Source organism: Mytilus trossulus, chromosome 1 (assembly GCF_036588685.1).
Source record: "Mytilus trossulus isolate FHL-02 chromosome 1, PNRI_Mtr1.1.1.hap1, whole genome shotgun sequence".
Lineage (NCBI taxonomy): Eukaryota > Metazoa > Mollusca > Bivalvia > Mytilida > Mytilidae > Mytilus > Mytilus trossulus.
Window position 1 is genome coordinate 1868049 of NC_086373.1, and position 20337 is coordinate 1888385.

Genomic DNA, 20337 nt, shown 5'->3' on the forward strand with positions numbered 1-20337 from the left:
AGGATATGGGTTTTTTTCAATCTTTACTAGGTGAAATGACCTAAGGTCGTTTTGTAAAACTAATCCCACATGACCATGGTTGATTGTTGCAGTGTGATTTGTGTTCGCCTTTATTCAATGTGTTCTACATATGGTGTGGCAGTGTGTTTTGTGTTCATGTTGTTCAATGTGTTCTACATATGGCGTGGTAGTGTGTTTTGTATTCGTCTTTGTTGAATGTGTACTACATATGGTGTAGTATTGTTTTTGTGTTATTGTGTTTATCAATATCATACTTTAGGGGACTTGCCCTGGTTTTATGCATGTATCATATTTATCTTTACGGACTTCCTCCCACTAATTCTACCAAATTAAGACAATTCATATTCAGACTCCTACTAGCCCCAATTTTTACAAGGATAGGTCATACTATTGTTATATTCCTAATATGGATCAGTTATCATAGTCGTCCGTTGTTCTGAAGGTTCATACCATTCTATTACTGACGATCTTTTTCCGTTGTTCTGAAGGTTCATACCATTCTATTACTGACGATCTTTTTCCGTTGTTCTGAAGGTTCATACCATTCTATTACTGACGATCTTTTTCCGTTGTTCTGAAGGTTCATACCATTCTATTACTGACGATCTTTTTCCGTTGTTCTGAAGGTTCATACCATTCTATTACTGACGATCTTTTTCCGTTGTTCTGAAGGTTCATACCATTCTATTACTGACGATCTTTTTCCGTTGTTCTGAAGGTTCATACCATTCTATTACTGACGATCTTTTTCCGTTGTTCTGAAGGTTCATACCATTCTATTACTGACGATCTTTTTCCGTTGTTCTGAAGGTTCATACCATTCTATTACTGCCGATCTTTTTCATATTTGGCGATTGTCAAACGCAATATAACAATGCACATTAAGACTTAAGAACATGCATTTAAGGAGTATGACTAAATATGCATAGATTATGACGTAGACATTTTATAATAACCTTGAGTCGATTCTTCCTGGAGGTTTTGAGAATATGATGTTAACGAATGGTTGAGATTGGGTCAAATTTAGACCATTCGTAAATCCACTTACAATGTTTCGAGTACAATGTTATTCAGTTTTTAATCTGGTCATGACACATAACTAGGTGACATTAAATTTGTAAAGTTACTTATTATGGTTTTATGATTATTCAAATAAGCTTAATGGTAATTTGATTAAAAAGGATATTGTTTCAAAGCTAATTAAATAGGATATTATACATGTAGCTAGAGGGCGCCATAACAAAATGAGTTAAGATGAGAACAACAAAGGAAACGACAATTTGTTCGTAGATCAAAGACATCACGTGGCCATAAAATCTTGAAAAATCTCTCTCCCTCTCTCAGCACCACGCTCTTTGAATTGAGGCACATATTGAACAATACGTAACTTGGTTAAAATTCGTCTTACGTTGGACCCTTGTTACGTGCATTATTCATTCCCATTTCCATTCTCAATTTTATTCCTTTGGAATATTTGGGTTGGTTTTTTTTTAAATGAAAGGTCATTATTTAAAGCAATTAAGATGAGCCCTACCGAAACAAAAAGGTTGCTAATGTCCGTATTTGCAGATTTTGGTGTCACAGTTCTATGCTTTCAAGTATTATATGTAAAGTTCTAAGCACCTGTGTGTAAAATATATATGTTTTTTCTTATGGCGTCAAAAGACTTTTCAGTATGACTTGCAACTGAAATAATAGATCTTGTTTAAAAATTGCCTTTTTGTTATATCAATACACGTAGCCATTGATGTTAGCGGCGATCTATTTTTCTGAGGCTAAATTGTTTTAATTACATAGAAATAAAAAGTCAATTTTTCTGACACGCAATCCTTAATAAACAGCATAAACCATTCCGTACTTAATAAATATATGCTTTGACCTTTACAAACTAAATGGAATAATAAATCATGATACATGAATATCAGTTTTTCACAACAACAAAAAAAAACATAATTGTGGAGTTGTGAAAGAGGCGTAGCTAATTCTTTTATTGTCAGTTACACAGTTTTACAAACAAAGCCAAATATCAGTGGAGGTTGATAATCAAAGATGCAAACAAACATTATGAATGAACTAAAATAATGAACGAATGACCTATATAATGCTGAAACAGGTTAAACAGCGTCACTATCATAGGAAATAAACTCATCATAGATAGCAGGACTAAATTTTTTATATATGCCAGACGCGCGTTTCGTCTACAAACGACTCATCAGTGACGCTCGAATCCAGGAAATTGAAGTAAGAGTCATTCCTTTTATTAGCCGATGCATTAAAACTTTCTTTCAAATTTACTGAAAAAATAGGAGGTCATGCTCTGTCCAAATTATTAATTTTCTAAAAGCATTTTCTTCTGTAAGTATAGTACTAGTGGACTTCTAAGACCAAAATCTGACAAACAAAGATAAAACACATGTGTATGTGTTTGTTACAATGCCGGAAAATCGTCACTTGGCAACGTCTGTCTAAATTTGTATGTTAGTTTGATAATTTGTATTAAAGGCAGATCTGTAATTGGATATAAGAAGATGTGGTATGACTGCTAATGAGAAAACTCTCCAGCCATGTCAGGGTTTGTAAAAGTAAACAATTATAGGTCAAAGTACGGTCTTCAACACGGAGCCTTGGCTCACACCGTACAGTAAGCTATAAATTACCCCAAAATTTACTAGTGTGAAACCATTCAAACAGGAGTACAAACGTCTAATATATGTAAAAAACGAGAAACAGTTATGAACCTCATCGACAAACGACAACCACTGAACATCAAGTTATTCACTGTTAAATTTAACTCCGCATGTTTCACTTATGTTGACGATTTTTAAGGTTGGCCTATTGTAGAGATACGTTGTTTCTTGATCCATTGTTGTCTTTGGTTGTTTACTACGTTGGGCTGTTGTTTTATTGCCGTTAACCCCACATATGTTTAACAATCTGCTACAATGATATAACGTACCTAAGTACATTAGCAGAATGACACAGTAGTAAATTAATATAGGTAACCGTGATGCCTTCAACAATGAGCAAAACAGATTTTCCATATCGAGCTACAACAGGTTTCAACATGACAAATATAAAACAATCCAAAACGAGAATACTAACGGCGTGATTTGAGTGTAAAATAATAAACTAAAACCAAGTATTATATTCGGCAACAAACGACAAGAAATAAATTACAGGGTCCTTGCAAGGGACAGGCACAAACAGTATATAGTATCAATTGATTGAGATAAAAAATTAGTAGAAAAATATACCGCATTAAACTCAGAGATACCAGGCTTAAAATTGTGACGCCGTACGCTCATCTCGCTGGTTCTCCGTTAAAACGCGCAACGTCCACACTAAATAATTACTCTCACCACGCTTATTGTGCTTGCTAATCGATTAAACTGTATTCTTACCGACAAAGTCTTATATTTATTAAAGCTTGCTGTCTGATTGCATTGGCGTTGACCTATTAGTTTTTTATCCAAACAACCATTGCTCTTTTGAAAGTATATATATATAACTTCCAAGGTTGATTTTAGCTTTTTTGTTGACAGATTATTAGAAATATCTTTAAAGATGAGTTACTCTATAGATGTAGTTGGTGACCTTTTGGTTTTTATTTCTTTGTGTAGAAATAACACCTACAATAGAACACGTTTTCCTCAGAGTAAAAATGTCATAAAAAGAATGAGGTATGATGTTGGGGGCGTTAATTATCGTGTTTAGGTCGATAAAATTGTATAGACATTAAATAAAGTAATATGATCTACTAATTCAAAATTGATGCATTTCCGCAGATTTGTTGGTAAACGTACACATTAGTCATGCTACAAATTATAACTATGTACATGTACATTCAGTGGCGGATAAAAAAAAACATAAGAGGGGTGCCACTGACTGCCTAAGAGGGGATCCGCTTAAGTAATTCCCTATATAATCAAACAATTTTTTACCACAAACATAGAGGCCCTGGGTCTTTAGTAGCAATTGTCTACTATCGTCTATTGCTGAGCATTCTAAAATGTAATGGAACTCGTCGCCAATATCACCGTTATTGCACAAAGTACAAATACGATTTTCTCTCTGAATGTTTTGCCATCTACCAATTTCGATAGGAATTTTTGTGTTCAAAGTTCTAAATCTACAAAAAGAAGCAATGTTTTTGTCATCTAAAATATCAAAGTAAGTTTCGAAATTTAAACTATTTTTGAATAACTTATAATTTAGAGCTTTTGGAGAATTCTGTACAGTAGCATACCATGTCTGTCTGAACTGGTCAGTTAGTCTTAATTTAACAGTATCATACAACCAGTTTTTACTTATAAAATATTTAGTGTTCCATATATTTGATAGTCCACAATTATCAAGCACAGATTTTACATTCTTGAACCAAGCTATATTTCCATTATAACTACCAGTAACAAGATTGCATAGAATAACAGGAAGTTTCTTATTTTCCCCAGTTACAAGCTTTTCCCAATAACTTATAGTACGTAATTTAATAAAAATATCCAATGGGAATCGGCCAAGTTCCCCATATATCATAAAATCAGGCGTGGACTTTTTAAGATTAAGCAGTAATTTACAAAATTTTAGATGAACACGTTCTATAACAGAGGTGTTACCCATTCCCCAGACTTCACACCCGTATAATAATATAGGCTTAACTACTTTATCAAATAGTTCTAGCTGGCTTTTAATATCTAAATTATGTAATCTCCCCTTTTTCAGAATATCGTACATAGCCCTTGTTGCTTTATCAGCTTGTGCCTTTTTTGCTTTAGTGAAACTTCCTGTTCTAGAAAATAATACACCAAGATATGTAAATTCTTCAACAATTTCTAACACAATATCAGCATATTTAAAACTAACATTTTGTAGTGGTCTACCTTTAGAAAAAATTACTATTTTGCTTTTTGGGATATTGACTTTTAATTTCCATGTATCACAATATTCCTTTAAAGCGTCTAATTGTTTTTGTAGATCTGCTTGTGTTTCTGACATAAGTACAGTGTCGTCTGCGTACAATACAACAAACAGTTTTAAATACATATTTAGCTCATTCTCTATCTGATCTGATAAAGATTTCAAACCGCTTATATTTTTGTTCTGAAAAAAGCTTTCTAAATCATTTAGATAAATAGAAAAAAGTATGGGAGATAAATTTTCTCCCTGTCTTACACCTACATTACATGGAAAGTAGTCTGAATATTCTCCATCACTGAAAATTCGTGATTTCACATTTTTATACATATTAAATATAGTGTTATACATCTTCCCATTCACTGTATGTAAAATGAGTTTTGACCAAAGACCAGATCTCCAAACTGTATCGAAAGCTTTAGCAAAATCAATAAAAGCACAAAAAAGTTTTTTCTTTTTTTGTCTCAGTAATTCAAATAAAATATGCAGAGTAAATATGCTGTCTATAGTGGAATAACCCTTTCTGAAACCAAACTGGTTTTCATTTAACAACAAATATTCTTCCAAAAAATTACTCAATCTTAAATTCAAAATTGACGTAAAAAGTTTACCCATACAGCTTAATATAGTTATAGGTCTGTAGTTTTGGGGATCTGACTGGTCACCTTTGTTTTTATAAAAAGGTATAACATTACCAACAAGCCAAAGTTCAGGCACTTTTCCAGTATCAAATACAATATTGAACAGTTTAACATAGATAGGCATGAAAATCTGAGAGGTGCTCTTAATATATTCAGTTATGATGAAGTCATCGCCACAAGCTTTGCCATTTTTAAGGTTTTTGATGCATTTAAAAATTTCATTTTCCGTAATAGAACTGTTTAATAACGAATTAAGTTCGTTATTTTCATCTATAATAGTTTCTTCACCAGCGTCAGGATCTGACGAATTTAAATTTTTGAAAAATTCAAAAAGTATATCAACAGGAATATTATTCCTTTTTTTCTCTTTATACGAGTTCAATATCTTCCAAAATTCTTTAGAATTACTATTTTTTAAAACATTCATCTTTTTTCTCATGGCTTTTTTATGCTTATTAATAGAAATGTTCATTTGCCTCTTATATTCACGTTCTGTATTCTTCATCTCCTCTCTTTTTAAACATGTTTTATTGCATTTATATCTTCTTTTTGCTATTCGAAAGCACCGCCTTTTTTCCCAACATATTTTGTCAAACCAAGGTTTAATAACTTTTTTTCGACATTTGTTTTCATGTCGTTTATAAGTGAAAGATCCAAACACCTTTTCGGCTGAATCCAGCATTAAACCATTTACAGATTCAACTATTTTATTAATATTTTCTTGAGCCAGTATACTGGTATTCAACATAGTTAAATCATTATTTAATTGATCGATTTTATTTCTATCGATATTTCTCAAAAATTCGGCTTCTTTTTCACAATCCCATTTTTTGAAGCCCTTTCTTTCATGGCATGTAAAATCGTTTATTAAAATGTCATCGCATTCAACGATGTTATCAATCAGTTCTATAAATTCGGGATATTGCATTCTGGTCATTATCCCACAACAATTTAGCGACAATATTTTTAAGTCTGTAAATGAACTGTTGACATTTTTACAAATAATTTTGTCATAACTTGTTTTTCTGTTATTGGCACATCCTTGTTTCTTCAACATATTAAAATCTCCATTGGAATCCTAGCTGTCTGGGTTAGAAGTCGAAGATATGCGTCGACGTCGTTTCCGGTTTTGATGGTGGTCCGGTGTGCGCATTTGAGATGCGAGACTGTCAGTTGGTTCTATGTCCGAAATTTGGTCGTTATACATTTCACCATCCACGTACAAAATGTCTCTAACTAGCTTAACTGTGTGTCCTTCTATGCGTTTCTGTTTCATGACTGGGTATAGGCTTTTGCGTGCTTGTTCAATTATTTCAGGGAACTGTTGATTAACCCCAAACGGTTTTCCTTTAAGCCTGTATGTATTTGAGAGCGATCGTGCCAAATCTTTGTAATATAAGAATCTGGCCACAATCGGTCTAGGGCGTCCGCGTCTGCCTGGTTTGGCACCATATCCAAATCTGTGAACATTGCCGAATTCTATTCTGTTTGTTATATGTAGGAACTGTTGTATAAATGTTCTAATAACTTCTTCAGTGTTTTCTCCTTCGGTTTCCGTCAAACCAGTAAAAACCAAGTTATTCTTCATTGATCTGCATTGAAGGTCAATAACGGTGCTTTGTAGAATTTCATTTTCTTATGATCGTTGGAATTTTTCGAGCGTTGAAAAAACATTAATTTGAAATAATTGAGTACAATACCATAAAGAGTTTCCTACTGAAGGCCAGTGGTTTTCTCTGGGCCTCCACCACCAATATAAACTTACCGCCACAAAATATAACAATAGTGTTGAAAGTGGCATTAAACACCAACCAGTGGTTCATGCTTATTTTCATGACACATAAAATGCCACTGGAAGGATTTATCACAGGGTAAACGCCCACTTATCCTCAACTTGAAAGAATTGATTTTAGGACCACCAACCAATAATCCGCCACTGGCATTTATAGATGTATGTGGTCGGTTTTTTAATTTTTGACGAAAGTGATACGTGTCCTGATTTCTGATAGTTTTCATAGAAAATATTCGAAAAGGAACCGACTTTTTTTTTCCGCATCTGCTAAATTATTAACGGATCTCAATTATTTTTTCTAGAAACTGAGAGAACACTTCGATGACATTTCACATTTGAAGTATGTGACTTATACAGGATTGTTATAACTTACAAGTTGTCAAGTTCTCTAGTGTCTTGCTTTTAAAGGTCACAGATAGATTATTTTGATATACAGAAGACATCCATTATTATAACGAGAGAGCAGAAACTCCATTTTCCTTTCCTTGTTTTAATTAATTTAATTGATTCGTAACGAATAAGGATAGTTGAAAATTTAGGTAATCAAAAACATTAATAGTGGATGAGACAGTTTATATTCCACTGTGTTTACCGTTATGTTCAATCGTTTTTGACTACCATAAACATCAGATTTGACTATAGTATTTGCGCATTATATAGAGATTTATTGAAGAAGCTTTATTCAATACCTGAAGGAATCTTTTTATTAGTGCAAATATGACGTCACCTGATTGATCCCAAGATTGTCATGGAAAAGTAGTTCCTGTAAAAGACAAGTTTCATTGGAAAACGTATTCTGAAATATAACCGTATTTGTTCCGATGTAATAAAGGGTTTATCATACTTGTTCCGATGTAATAAAGGGTTTATCATACTTGTTCCGATGTAATAAAGGGTTTATCATACTTGTTCCGATGTTATAAAGGGTTTATCATACTTGTTCCGATGTTATAAAGGGTTTATCATACTTGTTCCGATGTTATAAAGGGTTTATCATACTTGTTCCGATGTAATAAAGGGTTTATCATACTTGTTCCGATGTAATAAAGGGTTTATCATACTTGTTCCGATGTTATAAAGGGTTTATCATACTTGTTCCGATGTTATAAAGGGTTTATCATACTTGTTCCGATGTAATAAAGGGTTTATCATACTTGTTCCGATGTAATAAAGGGTTTATCATACTTGTTCCGATGTTATAAAGGGTTTATCATACTTGTTCCGATGTTATAAAGGGTTTATCATACTTGTTCCGATGTTATAAAGGGTTTATCATACTTGTTCCGATGTAATAAAGGGTATACCATACTTGTTCCGATGTAATAAAGGGTATACCATACTTGTTCCGATGTAATAAAGGGTATATACTTGTTCCGATGTAATAAAGGGTATACCATACCTTTTCCAATGTAATAAAGGCTATCTCGACATACTTGTTCCAGAGGAAACATATATTAGAGCATTGTTTATAGCAAAGGTACCAGTAAATTTCGGTAAAGAGGAACCATTTTACTGTGACAAGGTAATCAGGGGCGGATAATTTTTTAGCATGAGAGCATTACTTCAGAGACGTAATAGATTTTGGAAAATTTTATGCGAAATAAATATAAATCGTAAAAACAAGAGTTTAGGTTAAAAAAATGGGGCGATCAAAATGATGGCCTTTATATTGATGTAACGTCTACGCCTTATCCTGGATCCGACTAAGGTACCCTTGGATAAAGCAGTGGCGGATCCAGGGGAGGGTGAGGGTTACGGGGGTTAAAACCCCACCTTTTTTTTGGCAGATCAATGCATTTAAATGGGGACATAGTTGGAGATTCCCCTTTACCCTATGTTTTTTTAATGGCTTGATCCGCCCCTGTAAAGTGATTATCAGGTGAGGAATACGTTTTCAATGAGTCTGCAGTTTCATTGCAGCGTGCAAATGAAGCCCCCCTCCCCCCCGTAAAGTACAAAGGTCTATCAAATCAATCAAACTGACACCGACGATTAATTAAGAAACTTATTTTCCTAATTTACAACTGTGTTCAATAGATTTGATCTTTTCTCTTAAAGTACGAGTTATTTAATTGGAAAAGCACTATTAAGGTAAAAATCGATTCTTGCGCGCAGTCATTTGAAAACACACAATGTACATTTCCGTGGTGCAATATTAACAGGAAGCTTCTCTCATGATACTTATCAGTAGGGATTTCAATATTGGATTTATGTAATAATTTCATCCTCAATTTTATTATGAAGTTATTAGGTACTATAAGTCTGATAGCTTCCATGTATTTAACGTAATTTTACTATCCCTTGTTCATATCATTTTACTTACTTTAACACAGAATAGTGTCTCGTACTAGCACCTACTATAGTGTTATAAACAAGTACCCCTCACTTTACTATAGTATCAGTTTTGGGGATTCTATAAAGAAAAACTCAGTTGAATACTCATTTGTTATAAGTTGATTGTTTCTTTTTTTCATTTTTGTATGTTAAATAAAAGGACATTTTATATTAAGAATAAGAAACATGAAAAACAATCTCGAATTTGCAATCTTTTTGAAGTAATATCAAATGCACTACAGTAACATCTTTGTTGTCTTGTTAAAAAAATGGAAATGTCATTTTATATAATGACGCTGCAATTGTTTGCACATGTTTTAAGTCAGGAACCTGATGATATATAAAACTTTTTTCATTTGTGTTTGTTTTTCTGCATCAGATACGAGGAGGATTGTTAGAGCTTTTAAGATCACAATCCTAGAGCATCGTCCCTTGGTGTCTGTTGCAGCTAAACAATCATTTATTTTATATTTTATATTTATACATTTTCAGCAAAATATTATAAAATCAAGTGAGGAAAAAAAAAAAAAATGGGGTTTGCCACATCTCTGGAGTAGCAACTCTCAAATACTTTTTTATTTAACAAATAATACCTGTATGACTATTTCAATAGTTTATTTTACAATGTTATGTAAAATACTGTATGTTGTATCAATCATATATGTTATGTGTATATGGCCCCCTGGGGACCTAATTTGGAAAATAAAATTTATCTTATCTTATCTTATCTTATACGTGTTTCTCGTTTCTCGTTTTTTTTTTATAGATTAGAACGTTGATTTCCACGTTTGAATGGTTTTACAATAGTCATTTTAGGGGGGCCTTTATAGCTTACTGTTCGGTGTGAGCCAAGGCTCCGTGTTGAAGACCGTACGCTGACCCATAATGGTTTTCTTTTACAAATTGTGATGGATGAAGAGTTGTCCCATCGGCACCCATACCATCTACTTATATCTAATCATTGTAGAACTCGTCGATATCGTAATGACGACATGGGAATAAGCAGAGGCGTTTGACCCATCATGGACAAGACATTGACAAAAACGTCAGGGTGAAAAAATATATGTATATAAATATGTGACCAATTAAGCCTAGGGAAATTAACTTCATAATGTCCTTGTCTATAACTGTTTAAACTAATCCCTACCTATTTATTAATAGTTAATTGCTACCCTTTGTCATACAAGATTTTAATATCGACCTGATAAATATCCATCATAGTTATATATAACCGGTTCAGTAATTAGTTCGACGACACTTGTATAATCGGAAGGATAAATTATTCCAGCTATTGAATTTTAATGTCTACAAGTGAATTTAGGTTTCTGGGCTCGTTTGGGTTCTTGTAGCATTGCTTTGTATTCTTTGTGTGAATACGACAACTATATATATCGTAGACTGACGTAGAGGATAATGTCGGACGTTTAACGGACTAGCAGCAAATGTCAATTTAAAATCTTTGATCTTTAAGTCGTCAGGAATCAAACCTACGTTTCCGCTTACTACCGAATTATTTCATGTTAAACGCGTCATACAATTACACTAGAAATATTCATGTTAAACACAGACATGCCTGCAAGAATTACATGACGTCAGTCAACACTGTTGGACGTGGCAGCAACAATTGATGTTTAACATTTCATGTGTTCCAGAATCAAACAATGTCATTTAGTCTAAGAATACCGAGTCTTATTGTGACTTTTATGTTGTACAAAAATTAAGATTGCCTTGTTTTTGGTTATAACTCTTGCCGCAGACTACATTGACTATTTAGTACACATTGTTGATTAGGGGCCACCTGAAGCACGCCTCGTGGTGAAGAATTATCTCGCATTGTTGAAGACCTATTGGTGGACTTCGGCTGCTTTATGCTCTTTGTCGGGTTGTTTTACGTCTCTTTGACACAGTCTCCATTTCCCTTCTCAATTTTACCCTATATTTCTCCATGCAATCAAATTAAGCATAAACTCAGCCTTTAATATTCAAAGTCACGTCAGCATAGGTTATAAAAATCTCACGCGAATTCACTTTAAAGTGCATCCGGAATTAGTTAAGAAATCGATAAACAGCATAGAATCACGTTTGACCTAAATATACGTTGGTTTTTTTTTATTAAATTTTGGCTTCTTTAATTATTTGATTGATTTTGATTAAATGCAATGAACTTCACATAGCTGTGAAAAATATCTCTTACATCACCAAATGGTATCTTTATAATGCGTGTGACATGTGAGTATTGAATCAATCTTGTTGTCATGCACTTTTTATAATTCACTTCATTGTTTATATCAAAACCACGAAATGGTAACTATCTTTATTTCAATGGCTTTATAGTGGTATATTTCATTGTATTGGTAGTTAGCGTTTTAAATATTTACTGTTTATAAATAAGATGATAGAGTTGGGTGCTCGATAACGAGAGAACCTCCTAAACTCTATTATACTTCTTTTTAAAGACAGAAAGAAAAAAAGGTTTCAAGTAATAAAATTTTAAAAAAGAAGTCATAGTTTCATTTAACATGTGACCAAAATCTCAAATATTTAGCATTTCAGCTTAATCTTATATGTGTATTTCGGTGACTTTTTTTGTCCTCATTCGTCCATTTGCAAGTATCCCAAACATTAATCTATATTGCTCACAGTACAAGCCAATAGTACCTTCTTGCTTTGACACATATTGTTCATTTGAATATCCGACAATTTATACAGAATTCCTACGTCACAGAATAGCGTTCCTGATTATAATCAGTCTAATTTGTATGATCTCTTAATTCTCAATAAAATCAGTATTGGTTTTTTGTTGTATGATTGATATAATGCATATCTAATATAATCAATCAGAAACTGAATGAATCTTGATTTGCAGTTTGTGTGTGGGTGTTAGTGTAATGCCATCACAACTTTACTCTCAACGCTGAACCAGTCTTTGTTATATCGAGGGCAGCTGATGACGTATCGTTTGCTTCAGAATATCGATCGATTCATAAATATCGATATTTGTATATTTTATCTGTAAATTGCTTGAGGAATCATCAAATTTTATTATGAATTTTGTGAAATGCCGACATGATGATTTTAAATATGTGGTGTAAAGTAGACCAGCCATGTTTGTTTTATTTGACGCTGTGACGACATATGTCTTTGTATATTCTAGGAAATGATCAACATCATAAATGGTTGATACGACATGCAACAGTCGACACTTGTTCCTGGCCAATCGGTGAGTATTTTATGGATTTTGAAAAAAATATATTTAGATGTTAATAATATTCTATAATTTTATACAAGTTTATACATATTTAGATATTTGTATTTCTATTCATCGATGTTGAATTAAGTCCAGACAGAAAGGGAGATAATTATTGTATTTCCTGCTAGAACAATCTTGAAGAGTCTGTATGGGATATACAAATTGGATAATAATGTTAAAAAGATAATGAATGGAGAAAATAAGTGGGGGGAAGGATAGAGAATAATTGGGTGCAAAATAATAACGATCAACTGTGGAATAAAATAATTAGTCAATCCAATAATGATGTTGAGAGTGAGAAAAAAAATCATGAAATCACTGAAAAAATTAAAAGTAAATCGTTTTAATTAGCTTAAGCGGTAATAAAAATGCCCTTCAAATATGAATACAGAAATTAAGGACCCTTATGAAGATTTATAACGTGTCTCAGAGTTATAGTTCCAAATTCCACTATTAGCTGTTCTATTTTGTTATTCATCTATCAAAAGAGTAAAATATATTAATATTACAGTTGAAACTGATATAGAAAAAGACATAACGACACTGATTGTATTAACATTTAATTGTAGAGATATACTTCTGTCAAAGGACAAGTTGCCACCGAGATAACAATCGGCATCCTTGTGGCCGGGGTACTCGGTGGACTCATTATAGTAATAGCTGTAATTCTCTTTTGTAAATACTGTGTCAAGAAAAATAAAGACTTTAGAAGGTAATATATTAATGCATATAATGTTTATCATGCTATTATGGTATGTGGTGTGATTGCCAATGAGACAACTATCCATTAAAGTTCAAATGAAGTTGGTGTAAGCAATTATACATGACCGTCAGGCTTTCAGAAGTGAGAAATAAACATACCGTATGGTCGGCTACAAAAAGGCACTGACATAATCATGAGCAACACGACGGGTGCCACATGGGGAGCAGGATCTGCTTACCCTTCCGGAACACCTGAGATCACCCCTTGTTTTTGGTAGGATTCGTGTTGCATATTCTTTTATTTTTTATGTTGTGCCATGTGAACTATTGTTTGTCTGGTTGTATTTTTCATTTTTTGCCATGACGTTGTCAGTTTATTTTCGATTTATGAGTTTGACTGTCGCTCTGGTATCTTTCGTCCCTCTTTCACAAGTCTTACAGGTAAAAATTATTTTGTACCAAAATTGGCAGAAATATTTCCATACCATTTAAAATGGTGAGCATGAATAATTAACATGGTGTATGAATATAGTATGTATGCTAAATGTCTTATAATGACAGGTTTCCTTCTCTCTTTGCGGTTATTAAATATCATGCAGCCACAGGGACGAGGGTGTATGTATGAAGCTTATTGTTCTGTCCTTTTAAAAGTCATTTGCACTGAGAAAAATGGACACCACAACTTCATAAATATGATTATTTGTTTTGGTAACGGTCGGTATATGATGTTGATATTTATAATTTTTGCATTATGTATATATTTGTATTGTTCATATGCCGTCACCCCCCTGAAAAATTGGTGATACACGACGTCTTATCTCAAATCAAATCAAATCAAATATATTTTATTGTCAAGTAAAGACGCCCATTACAGGCAGAATAATCACAAGTTAAATTTGGTACAATGATTACAAAATGATTACAATTATTTGAATACAATTAAATCAATGATTACAACGAAGAGACAAGAAAGACACACTAATGTGTATTCATAAAATTTATCATGTTTCAACTTGACAAATACAGTGATCCTAACAAAAAAATGAATATAGGAAACTAAATTTAAATATTCTGGTTTTTCCCCTGGTGCTTTCATGATCCTACATTTAAAATGAGAAGCTTTATAAATATCTAAATTTCTAAATTATGCCTCTGTCTTTTTACAGTAAAATATGTAAACTCACTTAGTTTCTAATAGTTGTTTTCGAACAACATTTAGATTATTAATTAAATTGCTTACTTGATTAAAAATGTGACTATCTTCATTGGACATTAGCCAAATAAATTGTGATTGATAGTCTAAATTGGGAAAGTTTTTGTAACTTTTAGCTATGTTTGAAATAATGGAAACTCTCTCACTTTCCAAAGATGAACATTTAAGTAAAAAATGGAGTTCATCTTCCACTTCTTTTTTACAAAGATTACAAAGTCTATCCATTGCCTGAAGTCCCCTGTATCTGCCTCTCTCTATTTCTAAATCATGATTACTAATTCTGAATTTTGTCATCTGAATTCTCAGATTCCTATTACCTATAGCCAAATAAGGTTCAAAATATATATTTCTCTTAAAAAGTCTGTATGTTCTAAGTTTACTTCCAAATGACATATTTTTTCTGTCATCGTTTAAAGATGAATACCACAACTTATTATACGTTAATTTAAGTTTGTTTAAAATAAATCTTTTCAAGTTAAATTTCATATTAAAAATTTGTGATACATCTATGTCTAAGTATTTTGCTAATGAATTTATAGAATTAAACCAACTTTTTTTACTATGGTTTGATAAGGATTTTGATACAAGGAGAGCTTCAGACAATAATTGGTCCTATATCTGAATCGAGACACACGTTTCTGAACTGTAAGTTACTGTTTTTGTTAATTCATCAATTCTATTATCTGCATGTACTATATATGTTTAACCTTATATCATTATCTCTTGCTAAAATGTAGTTTTATATTAATCTATATATTTTTTATTTGGTATTGTAATGATAGACAAGATTCCTATAGTAGCCGTAGACTATCGGACAGAGACCGTAGATTTAAACCATTACAAAGATACGAAACGATCAACTCAGATGTTTTCTCGGAACCAAGTACAGGATCTATGGATGGTGTCCCTATAAGTCCTAGAATTCATCATGAGTAAGTATTTAGTTTTACATTGACTGCATGCCTTTGGTTTTGATTCGACAGATGTCATTTTGATATTGAAGCAATGCGATCAGAACCTCATATGCATGTTGCTTTGATCACTACTGTACGAATCGAGGTATCATTTATTTTTATTTCATAAAATTTCTAAAATCATATTAATCCGCTTTTGGCATTGCAAAAGTGACATTTTCTCTGTCTTTTTTTTTTTTTTTTTATCTTATCACGTGTTTCTTACCACGTGTTTAGCAAATATATCGGTGATCTCAACACAGTCAATGCTGTTCGAATTACTGTTTTAATCATTTAATGAATGGCTATTATTTATTTTGAATTTATTGAACCATAAAACTAATTTTTGACTCTAAAACTAATTTTTGACTCTTCACATTGAATAATCCGCGAAGCGGATTATGTAAAATGTGAAGAGTCTAAAATTAGTTTTATGGTGCAATAAAATAAAAATAAATTATTGCCATTCATTATAAATAAATTTCTATCAAAAATAAGGCTCAAAGAACTTTTTATATTATTTATCTTGACAATAACAACGTACACATGTTGGCGAATGAATACCCAACGTCAGAGTGGGCGTTTCGCCATCAAAATTGACATATTGAAAATAAAACTAATAATTTTAACCAATCAGAAGACAGTAAATACACAAAATTTAGTTATTTAAAAATACAACATACGTAAAAGCATGGAACACATTCACTTCTTTTTCAAAATAACCGTATCTAAAAGTTGAAAATGGGAAAAAGGGTTGAGACAAAGAAACAACAAACCGAAAATAAAGCACAAGATAGTCAGAGAGTACCAATGAGTATTCAATACAGCGAGAAAAGCCTGCACCAGGAGGCGAAATTCTAATTCTAAGAGTATACATGTACACTACGATTTCAGAAACATACGAGTTTGGAAAGCTTACAATCCCATAGAGTAACTAATCTATAATGGATAGCGTGCTGTGGATATTCTTCCTCTTGGAATTATTTTTGGGTTTTAAAACGATAACTAAAAGATGCATGACACACACCAAAATCCAGACAAACTCTGGCGTTCACACAAGTGATGTTATTGATCGAAAGCACAGCATATGTGTCTTTAAAGGATCGTACGCTGTGAAAAAAACCAGTAAATTGCATTTCAACTGGCGAAGTCTTCTTACAGATTATATCATTCGTTATCTAAAATTGCTACAAATAATCAGATGGTGACAATAGTCCATCATCAAGAATTTCTTTGGAAAATGTGAAAAACATATTATGAAACAGGCAGTTGAATTGAATGTATGGAAGTAGTTTAGCCTTGAAAAACCTCATGCATAAACACTTTTTAACTATAATTTCATACAGATCTAACACAATATGAGAGTACATAGGTCTTTAAAATTTAAACATTGCATCTAAGTCTTCAACTAATAATGACTCAGATGTGCATAATTATACTAACATAATGTAGAAAACACTTTTAAATAGTCAATAATTCATGCATTCGATACTGGAATACCACTAATTAAGTTACTGCTTGTGTTTTATGTTTACAATTATTTCATTTTAATAGGCTTGAGAGATATAGTGAGATTAACGAGGCAGATGAAACAACACAACTTAAATCTGATTTTGATAAAGGTTGGATATTACTTATTTTATATTTTAAGATATATTATGCTATATTAAATAGAATCATTTTCAAAACAGTGTGGTCCTGGCCATTGATTGACAACCTAAATTATCCCATTGACTGGGACAGATTAGGTGAACGTTTGTCGGTAACAATCACTGCTCACTATATACTTGTTAAAGACACTGAATCTGTGGGGTCACCCAAGGTTCTCAACACCTAAAAAAAGCAATTCCAAAAACGAATCGGGAATAATACTATGTGTTGATTTATATCAATAATATAAATCAAAACATAAAGGTTATTCCTGAATATTTTTTCGAATTATTTTATTATTAAAGGCGTTAAGAACCTTTGGTGACCCCACAGTTTAAATTCTATAATAAGTAAGAAGTGAGCAATGGTCGTTACAGACAAACGTTCACCTAATCTGTCCCAGTCAATGGGATAATTTAGGTCGTCAATCAATGACCAGGACCACACTGTTTTGAATATGATTCTATAAATATATACTCACCCCGATTAATCCGAAATACTGATATTTATAAATATCATCATGTAACCATCGGACCTCGATAAGAAACTGTTGCAGAACGTTGTTTGAGCCTTTGAAGGAAAAGAATATAACCCAATTAGGAAGTACGTATTATGATTGGGACAACGTTGTTCTCTTTTATGTATTAAGCTTGAAACAAATCATAATCTACCATTAGCGTAACATGATATAATTGTGTGTGTTACAAAATAGGCGCAGAAGATACCAAAGAGATAGTCAAACTCTGAAGTCGAAAACGAACAATGCCATGACAAAAATTGAAAAACGACCAGAAGACAAATAAGTCTACAAGACACAACATAGAAAACTAAATACTCAACAAAACGAAACTAGGAGTGATCTCAGGTACATGCCTCGAAAGAGCAAGCAAATCCTGATAAAAATATATGTAAATTAGGATATAACTGTATTGTATTTTAAGCTCCGACGGCATCAATTGGGGATTTGATGGTCGCAAATTAAGTTTACTGGCGACGCGTTAGCGTAGACAGTAAACGGGTATTTGCGACCATCAAATTCCCAATTGATGCCGTTGGAGCTTAAAATACAATATTGTTATCTCCATTCTAATGCGCTTGCGCGTACGTCCCGTGGCATCAATTGTTCAATTGATGCCATGTAAATAAGTGACGTTATCCAATCAAAATGAACGTTACAAACGTTGTTGCATTAGAATACAGAATATACCAGTTTGAATACAGCATGTATGTGTTCGGGTTTGAAAGTAAGCAAACATATCAGTTTCTGCTAATTATTTTAGATAGTAGTTCATCATGAAAAACAGTTGAATAAATTGCCTGCTAATACTTTATAACTGTACAATATTTGATAATGCTGTTCTTTTCGCTTAAAGGTTCATATTTTTCTATTTTTAGTATCTTACAAGGAAATAAAACCAGGCATTGAGACAACTAACGTACAGACAGCTGAAGAGGAACCAGAAATTAAAATAGGGAGGCGAGTATCCTTCAAATTGGACGAAAAGAAGAAGGAACGTCAGACATTACGTCAGCAGGGAAGAAGGTGTGGCCAAACTGCTGAACCACTGTAGCGCTAACCAATCAAAATTCAGCTTCACATCAATTTTATATTAAAATTCTTCATTTATATTTTTATGATATATTCATGTTGTTTTCTTTCCTTCTGATTAAGACGTTGCTTTTACTAATTAATCTTTTATTAATTACCCTTCTATACTTCTGATTAAGACGTTGTTTTTACTAATCAATCTTTTATTAATTACCCTTTTTCTCCAATTTTGCATGTATATTTCAGCAGTTTGATCAACCTCTATACCGACGTTCTTTTTTTTTCTCCACCCCCTTTCTTGATAACCTCTTTTATATGTAAGTATACCTTAAAGTTTCTAAGATTACACCGCATGATAATAAATAGCATGATTTATTTCACATATTTGTCACTTACGATTTCTTCTCAATTCAGGTATCGACCATGTGAATAATTCTACATATAAATAATAAAATATTATAACAAAATCAAACTCAGATAACACAACTATTATTATGATTTTGAAATGTGTTTCAGTTATTTTAATGACTTCAGCAATATCATATGAGGACAACTTAAGGTGGTACCCAACACCGTCACTAAAATTTATTTTGCTCGTTTAATTTTCATAAAATTCTGACAAAATATTTACTTTGACCCTGTGTAAAAAACATAAAAACTTCAAAAAACTTGAACCAATCACTCTCTGGAAAAATTTGGTTGAATATATAGCAGTTTGACAAACACTAATTTTGATCATTTTGAAGCTGACTATTTCCTTAACAATAGAATGTGATTAAACGGTTACCTGATTTTACAGAGTTGTCTCCCTGTAGTGTTAGGTATCACCTTAAACCAATATAGTAATTAATTGGGTTTTCAGACTAGAAATGGAAAGGGAACGAAACATTATCTGATGATCTACTCAAAATTGTTCTGATTTTGAAAGGAATGTAACAAAAATCGGTACATGGTAACAGGTTACTAGTATGTAACGTGTATTTCTAAAATTATCTAACGAACGCGGGGAACACACAAACTTACTTTTAGTTTGGTCACTGAGGAGAGTGGACTCAACAACTGCATGATAGATACTTATATGTATATAATGTTTGTTCTTTTGTTGCTATTTTTGTATTATGTATTGTGTTCATTTATATATGCCTTCAACCCCATTGGGGTATAAATGTGCATTTATTCAATAAACTTATTGATATATTTGTATTACTAATTTTTTTATTTTTTTTATAAAATCATCTTCCATATAACGTGTTAAAATATTTAATGAATTTCGCATTACACTCAACATATAATGTTCATTTAATTAGTTGTTTGTTCATAC

At 32.4% G+C, this 20337-nt stretch overlaps 1 protein-coding gene across 4 annotated transcripts in view; it reads left to right on the top strand.

Moving 5' to 3' along the window:
- The window catches only part of LOC134712096 (uncharacterized), a 76999-nt gene that overhangs the window by 52500 nt on the left and 4162 nt on the right, over positions 1-20337 (top strand). For 2 of the 4 annotated variants that reach the window (XM_063573261.1, XM_063573254.1), the window contains exons 2-6: positions 12854-12919; positions 13519-13661; positions 15647-15796; positions 17372-17439; positions 18863-19010. In XM_063573261.1, the coding sequence (XP_063429331.1) occupies positions 12887-12919; positions 13519-13661; positions 15647-15796; positions 17372-17439; positions 18863-19010 (542 nt within the window). In that variant the 5' untranslated portion in view covers positions 12854-12886. Of the gene's footprint in view, positions 1-12607; positions 12920-13518; positions 13662-15646; positions 15797-17371; positions 17440-18862; positions 19011-20337 lie in introns of those variants that run through there. The other 2 variants (XM_063573280.1, XM_063573271.1) reach the window with 2 other exon arrangements.